At 28.7% G+C, this 16,397-nt stretch overlaps 1 protein-coding gene across 4 annotated transcripts in view; it reads left to right on the top strand.

Annotated features, from left to right (window-relative positions):
- The window catches only part of LOC129981662 (cell adhesion molecule Dscam2-like), a 391,964-nt gene that overhangs the window by 186,842 nt on the left and 188,725 nt on the right, over positions 1-16,397 (top strand). For all 4 annotated transcript variants that reach the window (XM_056092595.1, XM_056092594.1, XM_056092593.1 and 1 more), the window contains one exon: positions 15,075-15,344. In XM_056092595.1, coding sequence (XP_055948570.1) covers positions 15,075-15,344 — 270 coding nt within the window. The remainder of the gene's footprint in view (positions 1-15,074; positions 15,345-16,397) is intronic.

Raw genomic sequence — 16,397 nt, 5'->3', positions numbered from 1 at the left:
TTATTATTTTTTATATAAGTAGTTTTTTTTTCACGAATAAAAATATTGAGAAAAAAAGAAAATCTACAATTTACATATAGTTTAGATTTGAAATTTTTTTAGAAAACGATGCTTAAACGTGCCCTTTTGAAAATTCATATATTTTATCTTTGTAGCAGTTGCATTACTCTTATCTTCTCTTTTGGATACTAGATGGCGATGCCTGATTAGGCCATCCCATATGTCACCCCTTAATGCATTGCGATTGTAATTAGAATGAGATGTGATGCTGAACTGTGAAGCCGCGGGCGTTAATGTTTTGTCTTTGTGTTTGTTTAGTGTGTGAATGTGATTATTAAAAGAAATGTTCCTAAAAACATTCGTCCTGTTGCTTCCTGCATGGATCATAATAATCTACATACCACCACATTGGCACCCAAAGTGGGGCCCGACGGAAAAGAATTTGTGAGGAAACGAAAGTACCGTCGTCTCGACCATCACAAGAAACGTTTCCCGTCCAACGTAAAAGAATTTTTGATGAAACGAAAGTGATGTCGTCCCGACAATCACAAGAAAATTTTCCCGCCACCACACCTTTCATTTTTATATACATACTCAAAAAATATTTACATTATTTATCATTCAGAATAAAAGGAATTGATAACGTGGATTTCAAAGTAATTTATTCATTATAAAAGAATGCATTTTATATAATGATAAGCAGGGAAGGATTCGATCAGAATTTCTGGAATATTCAAAATCTGCGTTTTGTTTCGATTCTGTATATGACCGCTGTTAAAAATTTCATGAATATATGACGAATTTGAACCATCATAATTCTGTCTATAAATAGGACGACTTGCGAGAAGATCTCTGTATCTGTGTTGCTAATTGACAGTGAAAGAATCTGAAACGCTAGCACACGCAGGGACCAATTTGACCCTAATCCTCTTCTAAAAATGAGATTTATTGTTTAATTGATTACTTTTGTTCTAATATTTATCGTCTAGCTACTCAGTGAGGTATAAGAAGTAACAAATAATTTTTTTTTTAAAATTCCTAGAATTTATTTCTACGCAAAAGACAAAAGATTCCATTCGTGTGCTGCCGTGTAAATTATTTGGCCGTGTAGCACCAGAACTATAATGCATCACCGGATGGGATGACAGATCTCTGCCTTAAGCGCACATTCTAGCAACCCCTGACACCGGAAACAGAGTATTATCTGTGTGAGATTTAAAAAAAAAGACTTTATTTATATCAATCTTTATTTTTACAATCAACAAAATTTTTACTTATGATTAGCACAATTTATGCCATAGGTTTTGTCATTTGTGTTTTGTTTTATTATATCTTAATATACAATTTTAAATTCATGCCAGATAGTATTTGGTTATAAAAAATAAATTAATTTTAACTGGCTAAATTTTAAATATTTATGCAAATAAATTATACATGCAGATATTTTTTCTAATATTTTGTTTTCTCTAACGTAATTTTTTATGAAAATAAAACAGTAAATTTACAAAGAAAATTATTAGATTTATTTTGTAATCAAAATCAGCGAGCAACATCGGCATGAAAGGTTCTCTAATTGAAATGATTTTGCTTTCAACAATGGTTGGTTTCAATAATGGTTTTTGCTTCCAATAATGGCTTAAATAATTGATAAATTTCTGTAAAATAACTTTAAGACTTTTTATTTATACTATTGGATAACACCTAATCCAAGTAACCTGAAAAAACAACATTATTGTTTTCAATGGCTGTTCAAAAGAACTAATGTATTATTTATTTAAAAGTAAATAAGAAAATTAAAACTATATTTTGTAAAATGGGGATAAAAATGTAATATTAAATGCAATAACTAAAACAATATATAAAATTAATTAATGATTAAATCTGTATTAAGGGGATATTTACAGTTCTAACTAAGCTGGTATGTAATGATTAGTATTTTTTTTTCCAATTTTGAGATCTTTTTAAAATTACATTCTTCAATTTAGCAAAATTGTATTTGTTCTTAGAAAGAAAAGAATGAGAAAACAAGAAATAGTTTCTCCATCTAACAAAAATGAGGCTTATCTAACAAAGAGAAAATGAAAGAGGAAGGCTACATATTTTTTTTTCTTTTGTCTGAAGAACCTCATGTTATTTTAACTCGGGTCTTCGACTTTTTTACTTATACCATGCTTTATTCATGTTAGTGGAAAATATCACGCTTGAAGGGAACGAATTTTGAGCTTAAAGCTTGTTTTGAAAGGAAACTAAAATAGGATTTCTAAAATGAGAAGTATGGCTAGAGCCGGGGCGGATCTTAAATAAGAATTTCCCTTCTGTGGTAATGAAGAATTCTGTATCAGATCAATAGCAGGAAAAGTTTTATGTATTAAATTGTTTTGTGAAAATACTTAAGTCTTGTTTGCCAAATTTTATGAATAATCCAATACATTGTTTTTATACCAGCTAAACAAAGTTTTATTGAAAACTTTCAGTTTCTGCTTCTCAGAACAAATCTTCTTTTACAGTGCTAGAATATTGAGTCATGATTCGTGTTACTTTCGATTTGCTGAATACAGACCAGAGGCGGATTTTCGTTATATAAAAATTAGATTTTCCGATGCACAGTCCTCGTTTAAATTTTCCATTGTAAATCTAAAGAGCGAAGTCTGCTCAAATCTAATTATATGTGACCTATTTAATTATATGTGATCTCAAATTTCTTTTTAAGTTAAAGGTCAGAGAGAATAAGCAAAATCAATAATTATGTGAAATTAAAGAAATAATTTTACTTTTCGTATAAATGTAAGATTACTGTTCTTTGAAGATGCATGTACCATTGAAAGACGGTCATTGTGACTTCGAATTGTTGATAAATAGAATAAAAAGTAAATTGACGAAGCTTGTTACATTATAATGATATTAGGAAGTTTGGCCCACTAAATCATATTTAATATGCATAATTGAATAAAATATTTTAGATAAATTTCCTTTGACACTGGAAGTATATTTTCTTGAAATTAAATTTCTTAATTTCATGAAATAGGCAATTGAAAATCAAACAACTTTTGTATAATACAATTGTGATAAATATTTCATATAACAGGTTTTATCATTATTAAATTTATTAATTTTAAAAGTTCTGAAAATTATTAAACTGTTGTAAGTATTTGAACAAACGATATATGTGATTCATTCATGATACTTCTGAAGTAATAGAACAACACTAGAAATATCACACATGCCCTTTGAAAATGTATGTTTTTATATGCCCCAAATCAGAAAATATTAATATTAGTTTATCCTTACATTCTAAGAAATATTGACAACTTTATAAGAATTCATCTCTTTATTTTCGGTAGCTGATTTTACCTGCCTCCCCTGAGAAAAAATATATCTGGCACATTTTAAAATCTTTTTTGACAATAATAACAATTATTATTCTTGTTGACAAGTTTTTTTACGAATGCATGCTTTTTATGACATAACATAACGCCATCCTGTGGTCGGGTGCCTATAACACTATCTAACTAGTTGAATGAGCATAAGATAGAAGGAAGAAAAAAGGGAAAAATAAAAAGGAAAAAATAAATAAAAGAAAATATAGAATAATAATAGTCTATCTGGGTCCTATATTTTGATTTTCTTCGTGAGAACTGCACTTTTGAATCAATAATTTAATTGATTTTAACAAATGGTATTTTGGTCTCAGTTATTCTGTAATCTTGAAGAGGTCTCGGTATTTATGAATATGATTTACTATGGAGTGGGTTTTGCTGTATGTAGGGGTATTCGATGCAACTCTCCTGTACCATTCTTCCTCGGTGACTTGTTTCTGGCTTTCTCATATGCCATGAGAGAGTCAGTATGCATTCTGTTACATAGTGAATTGGAGATTCTATCTCAGAACAGATGCAGTTAGGAGAGTTGGCCAGAAGGAATCTTTGTAGGTATGTTGGGAATAGGCTGTGTCCAGTGAAGAAAATGACATCCGCTCTGTTCCAGTTGGCCGCGTAGAGAGAAACCTTTGGTATTATGTTGAATGTGGACCGAACTGTTTCGCCTTCTTCCCATTCCTTTCGCCATCTTGTCATCATCTCGGTTTGGAGTATGTTCTTCAGACGACATCTTGGAAGCTTCATTACATTCCGATCTTGATTAGCACTAGCCAATATTTTTGCTAGTTTGTCCGCCGCTTCATTCTCGTCATAGACTATATGTGCCTTGATCCATAAGATTTTAATATGATGATTTACAAGAAGAAGGGATAATGTGTATCTTGCTAATTGGCTAGTGGAATTTGGAGAACTTGAAGCTTGTATTCATGCTTTATTGTCGACATAAATAATGATTGGATCTGATGAAAGGAGGTATGTTGCGTATTTGACTGCTCTATTGAGTGCCAGTAGTTCAATTTGGAAGACCATGTTTTCTTTCAATAGGCTGGTTGACCACTGGTGTATGTTGACTGCATCCTGGATGATACAAAATACAGCCACAACTCCTGCTGAGGATTTTGATCCATCTGTATAGATCCCAAGTTCTAAATTCTGAGATCCACCGTCTCCCAATGAAATTTTATGTACTTGGAGATGTTTGGAGGGATGTGACGTCCAGACTGGTGACGTCGCTCTGGTTTCATACTCATATGGGTTGATCTGTGGCATATCATGTACGATTCCACGGAGTCTGTACAATTCAGTCATTATTGCCATCATCCGGAGCTGCAGATGAAGTGGAAGCAAGCCAAGGATAACCTGATGTGCTGCAGTAGGCGTGGTGGACGCTTCCGTAATTGCTAGAAAAAGGCCTCTTTGGATGGAAGATATCTTTCTTGCTAGTTTAACCGTTGGGTGGAGACACCAAATTCCTGCTCCGTGAACAAGCATCCTTTCAATGACTGTCTTGTACAAGCTTTTTCTGTATCGAAGAGTTATTCCTTAGAATTTGCCAGCTATTTAGAGAAAATTGAATTGTTGCTATTGCGCTTTCAATGTTAAGTACTTGAAGTGGGTATTCCAATTCAATTTGTCATCAATATGGGCACCTAGGTATTTGATGGCGTGTGGCTGCTTTATTCTTTCTCCCTGCCAATAGATTCTGGGTCCTGTTGTCCATTTACTAAACAGAATAAAGTTGGATTTCTCGGTGGATACTTCTAAATTATTTATGTCAGCTATTAATTGTGATATGAAGATATGAATTGTGCTATTGTGCTTGGGTATTTTGTCTTAGATTATCTTTTGTTTTGGCATTAATGACCAGAACAAAATCATCTGAGAATACTTCGATAGTTGTGTGGGCAGGCCAAATTTTACTAAGCAGATCGTTCGCCACCAAGTTCCATAGAGCCGGACCACTGCAGAATCCTTGGGGGCACCCTTGCCTCTGTTCTCTTACGGCCTATCCTTCTTATATGTTGAGGATTATTTTTCTGGCATGCCGCAAGATGTTCGAAGATGTTTCTTAAATTTTGGGGACATTGGAATTTATCATTTGACTATTGAATGGTGTTGAATAATTATTCAAATGCCCCTTTGATGTCCACTGAAAGAACCAGAATATTGTCTTTTTCTCAATCTCCTTTATAAATTTTTTCTACAAGCTTTTTAAGAGCAGCATCTATGGATTTTCCTTCACGGAAACCAAACTGACTATTAATGGTTAGTTTATTTGTTTCAAGAAAATAAGTAAGATGTTGCGTGAGTAATTTTTCTAGAATTTTTCCTATTGTAGGCAAAAGAGCTATTGGTCTGTATGATGTCGCTAATTTAGGGTATCTTCCAGATTTTTGAAATAGGATGATATTGCTTATTTTTAATGGATCCGGGAATTTTTTTCGTGAATGATATTTATTAAAATATTCTTTGAAGAGGGTCGGGAAATTCTTGTTTTTAGAATTAGATTATTAATAATATCAATTAGAATTACATTATCAATGCTCTTTATGACAGAGGTTTCTTGATGTTTAGAGCTGGAAAACAAAATATATATTCATTACAGATAAATTATAATTACAAATTGAAATATACTTTTAACGCAAATACTGTCTCTTTATTTTTCATAAAAGTTTTTTGTTATTGTTCTTCCCAGAATAATTATTATCTTTACTTAGATTTACTTTGGAAATCGAGAGTGTGCTTATTTATTTAACATGAAAATAAATAATCTTTTATTCCTATGGATCTCTGCTCTATTTTTGTTTTAAAATTTTGTCGTATATTGCCCGTTATATTTCTGAAAGTTTTCTCACCTAAGAAAACTCCTGAAAATTTATGCATCATGATTTTTATTTTAAATATATCTGATATATATTAAAATGTAGTTGTTTCTAGAAATGAAGTTGAAATAAAAAATGAGAGTAAAATTATTAAATGGATATATTCATGAAATGTGTATATAGAGAACTGAAAGAAAATCAGAAAAATTCATTTCCAAGAAAATCGTATTATCCGAGACTTTATATAGACATTTATGTATTCTATTTCAGACATGTCTCGTCTTTAATGTTTTCCAAATAAGTAAAAAACAAAATTTTGCTAACCTGTTCCGCATGACGCAAGAATTCGTTCTCGGAATATGGACAGGAAAATGTCTCCTCTTCTACAAATAACCAGTTGTTATTTTTCCTTTGGGCACATCTGCGCCATGTTCTCAAAGCTTAGGAGAGAATACAAAAGCCATAATATTTCAAGAAAACAATCTGCCACGGAGAGTTATTCTGAAAGGTACTTTCGGCCAAATATGATTGATAAACAACACATTAAATGATATGAGTTTGATTTATTTTGTCTTTAAATTCGAATTTATAAAATACTCACTATTAGTTTCGACTTTATAAAGGGTTCTCACATAAGTTTTCCGAAATTTAGTGTACATGTGCATATATGACAGAACACATAGATTATGGAATACTGTATGATAGTAAACATTATTTGCAATATTATATAACATTGCTACATAATTTAAAAGCGCATGGTATTGTACAACATTTTAGGCTATCTGTGTTAGTTCTAAAAATACCGACATCTCCAGTTTACTTCTATTTCCATAAATGGATAAAGGGAGAAAAATTGACAATTCTTTAAAATTCTTGAAATTTTAAATATTTCCTTAAAAATTAATGAACTGAATATAAATACAATAAATTTAATTTTCGAAAGAAGTAATAAAATTGTTATTATTTCTTCATTGTTTAAATTCATTTGTTATAAATGTACACACAATTACAATTAACGAATTAATTAAATGAGATGCTATTTTTTGAGTTTATTTTAAAAAATGAGCCAGACTTTTCCTTTATGAGTTAGGAATCTTCATAACTAATGAGGAAAACAGAATTACCATCGGCAATTAATGATTAATAATCAAACTTTGTATCAAAATTGCGCTTATTATATATAAAGGCCTGTTATAATTAAAATCCTCCTATTCAGAAGGATCTAAAGTCGATTTCTATGATTCTTAATAAATTGTATTAAATGGGTACAGATACGAATGATATCTCTGTGAATCCCCCCCCCAAAAAAAAAGAAATTGTTATAATTTTGGTTAATTGCTGTTGCTTTGTAAATGTTTAAGGGAATTTTTCCGAGCTTGAGCGTTAAAGAAACCAAAAAGAAAGCCTTTCATCTTTAGTAAAAATTTAAATTATTGTTTGGAGCTATAGATTATTGGGCTCTAGAGATTTCTGGAATATCAAATGTTTTGAACTGTAATGAAAAATACTGTTATTTCATTAGTTCAGTAACAACTCAGGAAAAACTGAAATAAATTGTTGTAGCACCAACTATTGATAAAAATTGCAAATAATTTTTTTCGGTTTTTCACAGAGAGTAACCCTTGTGTATGCTAGTAAAATTACGTTTATATGAAGGCTATTGAACCGACTCTAAGGCTTTTTGAATAGACGGACTTTAATTATAATTACTCTATATGTATTTATTTTTTTAAGATTAAATGTTTTGTTTAATCACTTTTTTGAAGTTATTATGCAGACTCCGAAAGACCAGTGATACTGTATTTTTCTGTGATACATATATTGGGATTATATCCTTTTTTTATTTCTGAGAAAAGGGATAATAATTTTGTTTAATAAATCCAAGCGAGAAATAATAAGTGTAAGTATATTTTGCAGAAGTAAAGTAAATCGCAATCCTTTGCAATGTTCAAAACTGCACAATTCTTAAACCATATCCTTGAAGGTTTAAGTCCAAAGAATTTTTAGGAATCAGAATATATATATATATATATATATATATATATATTCCAGAAAATTCCATTCCGTTTACATTTTAGGAAATCTATGTTTTCACGTTTGAAGAATTTTCTGAACTCATATCAATAGTTGCTAAACAATTCTACGCTTTATAAAAGAGAATAAATCGTGGTTTGCTTTATCAATATTTTGACTGTAATTTACAAGTATATTGATGTGTTTTCTTAAGAATACTCTTCTGAATATTTGTCTTCATTTTTTTAAAAATACACATTTTATTTCATATATTTCGTTTTTTTAATAATCATAAGAATGTGTCAAAGTCCTTCGAGCATATTTTAGGCAAAGGATCTCAGAAAAACTACTCTTGTCTGTGAAAAGTATTTTCTTCAACTTATAATGTTTTCTTTTTAGTAAAAAATTCACAATAACTGTGTTGCCATATATACCCGATATTGCGAAATATTATCAATATTCTATATCATCCTGGAAGTATACTACAATATTTTGTTCTAATATAGCATAATGATAACTAATGAAAGCATATATAAATATTTTTTTGTATTTGACGTTATAACAATAAGTTTTGCAAATAATATCATGGAACAATTATAATTTAATAATGTTGTAAAATAGAATGCAGAATTCCATCATAGATTTTTTCTAATTACCTTATCATTTAAGCAATATCATCAATCTCGTTTATACATAATAATAACATCTTGATGATGTATTTTCAATGGATACTAATATACTTACGCTAATAGCACATTGCAATAATGATGGAAATTAGAAACGCAGAATTCCATCATGGATTTTTCCAATTACTTTATCATCTATGTGATATCGTCCAACTCAGTTATACATTAAGACAAAATCTTAGTGATGTATTTTCAATGGTTACTATTATACTTATGCTGATCGCACAGTGCAATAACGATGGAAAATAGGAATGTAAAATTCCATCATAGATTTTTTTCCCAGTGTCATTATCATTTATGTGCTATCATCAATCTGGTTTACACAATATGACAGAATCTTGGGTCATATCTTTTCAATAGTAATATCTGAAATTGTTTGAATTTACTGTGTGAATCTGTAATACTGTTTTCTTTCTACATAAGTTTAATTACTGGAATGAGATATTTACTGCTTCGTAACGTAATGAATAATTTTACTCATTTATTTCTTATATTCCAGTGCTCCAAAATCAGCAAAAACTTCAAAAAAAATGCTACGAGTTGTAACGTTAAATACAATTATTTAAAGCGCAATAAACATTGAAAGAAATTGTTGCATATCTGAAGTATAAAACCTTTTAGATAAAGAAGCGAATAGGAATCGTACTTACTTGTGTTATGTGGAATAGAAGCACATTCTGAGGCCTACCAATTCCAGCTGCTCAATATCCACGTGACAACGTGCTCGGAATAGACTCAGGGGATTTCGAATGTCCTTACATCCGCTTCATTTGGTGCGATCAAGTCAGATTATGACTTTTTCTAGGCTTCAAGAATCACGTCTCCGGAATAAGATTTTTAATACAGAAGACATATGTTAGTTGGAGCAAATCATAGGGCAACAAGAAAAAAATCATCTGGCTGTATATTTAACATAAAACATAAAATTAGTTGGTAAAATAGTTAGAGAAATGGAAATCCTTTTCTGTTATCTTTGATAAATATCCGTATGTCTTAAAGGTAAAAATATATCCATATAATTTGAGACAACGAAAATGTTGATGGACTGTTAAATACAGATTTTTGAGCAGCAAATTGGATATTTGCCAAAACCCAAAAATTGCCATATTTTTTTAAATCTAAAGCAATTTAATTATTAATTCAGAGTAGTTAATAAAAATGAATAATTTTTCTGAAGTTCTAAGAATATTTTTACTGTTTTTCAAATTATTTAATTCCCACAGCACAAATTTTAAATTTCTAAGCCTCAATTATTATCTTCATAAAAATTCTTTTGGTTATTAAGATATTTTTTTTATTAATTTCTACAAAGAAAAAAAAATTAAACTGCTTTGATCTGAAACAACCATTATTTAACATGGCTTACCCATTAAAGTATTTTTATTTCATACGATTCAAAAACTTATGATTTCACACAAAATACATGTTGTTTTATTATAAATAAAATTATCAATTTCATTAGCAAATTCGGGAATATTTTACTATTTTTGCTGATTCTTACCGCAATGTGATTTTCCATCCACCTTTTTAATTAAAAATATTTGAAATAGAAAAAATACCATTTCTCTCTCTTTGTGTGTATATATATATATATATATATATATATATATATATATATATATATATATATATATATATATATAATATTTTATGGTATTATTATTATCATGATGGATTAATAATAATAAATGAGCATAATAAGGATTTCTGCGTGAAAGTGACTGTTTCAGGAAGCGATTTATTTCTGGATATAAAATATTTGTTATCCTTTGAAACTCAAATGAGTTTTTATAAATATCTCCAGATCAATAGCATTTTTAACCGAAGCTAAAAACGGAATTATATTCTTTTAAAATAAGAATGATTATTTTTATTGCATATCTCGGTATTGGATATTCATGAAAGATAATTTAACGAATGAATAGGTCTTAATAAAAAAAAAAATTGAAATTCGAATAAAAAAGATCAATTTGAAAGGAGAAAAGTCCAAATACATTTAAGCTATATGAATTAAAATCATTATTTTTCGAAATGTATTCAATATTTTTCTACTGCCGTTTAAAAATTATTCTGTAAGAATCACTTCACAGCTTTTTCAAACTGATTGAATTGATATTGAGAATGGAAAGAACAAAAATATTTTTATTAGATATATCTTATACCTAATACATTATAAAGATATAGAAAATAAATTGCATTTGACTGAAGTAAAACGAATAGGAAGAAATGAATACGTATAGTAAGAATAGAAGACTATAAAGAAGTCTTTGAAACATCATGTCACTGTATTAAAATTCCACTTTTAAAATAAGATAGTGACTGTGAAGGAAATTTATAATGAAATATCTATACTCATTACTATGATTGAAAAAAATAAAAATTTATTTTTTTATTTAAAAATAATTTCCTTGAAAGCATTTGGATTATATTTTACATACAATTTATTATAATTTTTTTTAAACTTCATAAGTTTATTCTGTATGTATAATCAGAAAATAAAAGATATATACTAATATTAAATGAGAACAGGTATAGTCGTGTCTTTGAGTTTATGTCATTGTGCATATTTTGGAATTGTGAGAATGTGTACCTTGAACGTTTATTAAAAATTTTTGAAAGGAAATTAAATCATATCGAAATTAATTTAGACTTTCACTTATTTCTGCCATAAATTCTTAAAATATTGTATTTAAAAAGTATAAAAATTGCTTGTTTCCCTAAACCCATCTTATTGTTGTCCAATATTTTGGAGAAATTCACATTTGAAATATATATATGTTCACTATTATTATGAAATTCAAACTGTGTTCATTGTTTCGTCAAATATTATTTCGTGGAACATTCTACCATTTTTAAAAATTATGAAAGCAGATTACACTCATTGTCTTCGATATCTGCATGAGGTCACTGAGATCCCTGTTCTCGCTGTCAACAGAGAGGGAAATTACATTCTGTAAAAGATTATATGCAATATAAAAAAGTTTAAGCAGACACTTTAGTTTTTACTATCAATATCATAACATGAATTCTGACAATATTATAAAGGCTCATATAGACGTAAGCATAAATGCTAAATCATTTAATACGTCTTTAATATATGTAACAACTTGATACTTACAATTGCTTAGTTGCAGGAGTCACAAACATCAATTTGCGTACAAATGATTTAATTTAAATTAAACCAAATTTTTTCCCCAATCAACACATTTATTGAGAATGGAGAATAGTTCTATAGTATTGCAGTGCATTTTCTTTTGTCCAACAACGAAGAGTCAATAAGAAATCTTAAAATCTATGAATATTTATGAATTTATTCAGGAACAGAAAACTTACTTTATATATATACATAACATAATGTGTTAAGTAATGAATGAAATGGAACGATAATAAACTATTCATAATTCCATAGAACAACATATTAATTTCAAACATAAAACATACTATTTATTTGCAATATATATATATATATATATATATATATATATATATATATATATATATATATATATATATATATATATATATATATACAAGGTGTCCCAAAAAATGTATACACACTTTAAATAATTGTAAATTTGGGGTTTATTATAATTCGAATAATTTTCAAATTCTACAAATATCATTCTATTGTCTTGTTATCGCATGTTCTCAAACTGATGTCCGTTCTGCTCCAGACACTGCTGACAATGCGAAGCGATGGAATAGCACACATGATGGAACAATTCCCTTGGGATATTCGTACATTCATGTTCAATGGTTGCCCTCAATTGAACAATTGTTGCAGTTTTATGGACGTCCTGAACAGTTTCATCAGCTTCAAACTTATCTCTAATTCGAGTGATGGTAACTCGTGTAGGTGGTTCTTTGTTAAACTCCCTCTTAAATTGTCTTTGCACTTCTACTACATTTTCATACTTCCAGTAGCATTTTAGAATAAATTTCCTTTCTTCAAATTCAATTTTGTCTGCCATCACTCGGTTCAATGGGTTCAGTCTTTAAAGAAAGAAGAAATAACTTAGTTATCAGCTGCTAAAATGTGTATACATTTTTGGGACACCCTGTATATATATATAAGACCCCTGAGCCCAGGAGGGCAGGAGTCAGACTTGTAGCTTAAATGCAGATGATGTATACGCACACGCTTACACAACCACTTTTTACAGGTGTGTTCTTTCACACACCGCACAGATAGAGCACAGGAAAAAAACAAACATGCCCTAACCAGGATTCGAACCCGGGACGTCCAGATAGCGAAAAAGACGAAATAACTATAAGCCAAGACGAGGACAAATGTTACTTTCAAAATTGTATATAAATATCTTTATTTCAGGATAATCTCATCATTCTCTTTGCCACTAAACAGAAAACACATAGATATTTTTGGACTGAAAAATAAAATAAAGTTTATACCAAATGCATAAAACAATTGATTATAATAACATTCTGGAGAAAATTGTTAAAAATCATCTTCTGTAAACTTCAACTGTCGAATGAAAGAAACTTGTTGAACGAATTTGCAACAAATAAATACTGAATGCAATTTTTTTGTACGGGGGCCGTATAAAAATTTAAATTTTGTATTTTTTAAAGTTTAATCTCCTGAAAATTTTAATCGATTTCATAAAATTTGTGCACCTTTTCCTACTCAACTTTGTAATGTGCAGTATATGTCTTTGATTAATACTTACCGAATAAAAACCGCAGTCATATATATATATATATATATATATATATATATATATATATATATATATATATATATAATGATATTTTAACTCTCTAATTTCAATTTAATTAATTTTCATAATAACTTCATCTTAATTTAGCCCATAGTAACTTCATTCTAAAATATTCTCTTATTTCGTGATACAATTCCACTTTCTCTACTTAATTAATTCAAGAGAAGCTTTGTTAAATTGTTGAATCAGCTAAAATCTAACTTTCCCACACTACGCGTGAAGAGATAAAATACCGCTGATCATGCAAATTATTTTTTAAAATCTCCCTGTGTTTCCCCTACCTTGTCCACCCGTGTAATGAAAATCCCTATCGAAATCTCATAATACATTAGCACTGTAAAGGAATATTTTCCCTATCAAAATCATAGGTTATTTAAGACCAGGGATAAAATGTCCAAGATCTCCCCTCATTCCTTTCTGTGTCGTTCTGTGTGCTCGTCGCTTGTACATATGCTTGCTTCTTCAAAATGAAATAAAACGACGTCATGAAATTAAAAGTATCTTCATTGCCTTCAAACTGCATCATGCTTCACCACAAATAATATTAGATATATATAATTTTAAATGCACGATTTTAATTCAATGTAATTTTTTCCTGATTCTATTATAGGGGATCAATGTTCGAAAATGGACAATATGCAAGAAGTTGCATAATAATTGCAATTTCAGATCCCTTCACTGCAGGTTTTCCATGAAATATATTGTGCGAAACATATATATATATATATATATATATATATATATATATATATATATATATATATACATGAATTTATGATTTTTTTCATGAAATTAAGGGTTTTATATAGTTTAATCTTATCTGAATATTCAAACAAATAGTTATCGATTAAATTTAGCCTAAATTCTTGTAAAACTAACTGGACATAGTAAACAATGATACTTATAATATCATTTCACACATATCTTCATTTACAGTTTTGGTATGTAGTTTGTGTGTGTGTATGTGTAAGTTTCTTTATGATTTTATTTTTATACAGTTTTGAAAAAGGGAAAAACTGATTAAAATAATTATTATTTAATATTAATTAGCTTTATCAATAAAGTATTCAACTATACAATATATATAATTATGCATCAATATTTTCTAAAAATAAATAGTGCATAAAATATTTCATTTTTTTAAATATTAAAATTTTGTTAAAAGAAAATTTTTAGTGTTTGAAATGAAAAGAATTGTCTAACTTCCTTGTGGAAATATGGTGTGTGCCATTTAATAATATTAAATTCTTCACTTACAATTAATTGTTTAACTATTTTGGAACAGTAATTTTATTTATGTATGAAATAAAACCATAAAAAACATCTTTTCAAACATCTAATTGCCAAATAGAGAACAATAATTTTCAAAATTTGAAATTTGAAAAAAAAGTAGAAAGAAAACAGAACTGAAATGTTTTCATAATTTATTTTTTATAGAAAATATTGCTACATCTGTTTTCCCAAAGATGTCTCGTGTAGATATTGGGAAAAACGCAACATTTAATTGCACAATTACTGGCGGACCGGTGGATTCCATTGTGTGGAGAAAAGACATGAGATTTCTGGCTTCAAATCCAAGGATTTCCTTTCCAACTTCCACTATCCTGCATCTCTCCACCGCATTACGTCAAGATGCCGGGATGTATCAATGCTTTGCTCATCGAGACTACTTTGTAAGTCAAGCCGCAGCACAGCTTGTTATTGGTGGTAGGTTTTATTTGCCTTTTTTTATAAGTATCTATTGTTAGAAGTAGTTTCCGATGTGTCTGTTTGATTTACTGACCAGAAACTGGTATCTAGTTTGTTATCAGCATTATTTAATCGTAAATGTGGTATTAATACATCTTATTAGTATTTTAAAATGTTTAAACTTTATATCATCTTGTTTTCAAAAAAGTGTTTACAGTTGTTTATTATTTTAAAGAAAAAAAATGTAAACTAAGATGATTATTAAATTTGAAAAATACTGATGTATTAACAAAATATTTTAAAATAAAATCGGCGTGGTATTGAATATTTTAGCATTTAAATATTTTATAATTTAATACCGTTTCTACTATGTAAGATGTTAAAGTATATTTTTTTAACTTTTATTATTTTATAGCTTATAATGACTTAAAATTACTGTAATTAAGCCGAAAAAAAGTACTTTTCATGAGCATTTATTTCATAAAAGTAGTCAGTTTCTTATGAAATTAATGCTGTTGTTTTATTATTTATATTATTACGTATTTTACAAGTTGGACATAAATCACTCATCAGTTTCAAAATAGTGTAAATTGAATGACTTTAAATAGTTTTTTTAGAGAAAATCGTTCATAAAAAGAAAAAATAAATCTCTCTATAATGTTTTCCTTTGCAATTGCTTATAAAATGGTATAATTATATGCGTTTTTTTTAAAAAAAATACTAGGAAACTGTGAGTTGGAAATTGGCATTTTATGGCTTTAAAATGGAATGGAATAATTGCATAAAGTTGATAGTTGTTACTTTAAAAATGGTTATATTTTTGATAAAAACTGAAGAACATACTTTTAAGAAACAATTATTTAAATATTTTCCTACTTTCCTTGAAAAATGTGAAACGTTTTCTTATTGGCTGAATTAACAATGACTGATGGGCTAATAGAAATATTTTTTTAGGATGTATTGTTGCATTTCTTCTATACGCTAATAATTTATTTTGCACAGTATTGATGATGATATGGGAAAAATAAAACATTAGCATTATATTTTTTAGGAAAATTCTGATTATATATT

The sequence above is a fragment of the Argiope bruennichi genome, chromosome 8 (genome assembly GCF_947563725.1).
Source record: "Argiope bruennichi chromosome 8, qqArgBrue1.1, whole genome shotgun sequence".
Lineage (NCBI taxonomy): Eukaryota > Metazoa > Arthropoda > Arachnida > Araneae > Araneidae > Argiope > Argiope bruennichi.
This window is presented reverse-complemented; position numbering and strand designations above follow the sequence as displayed.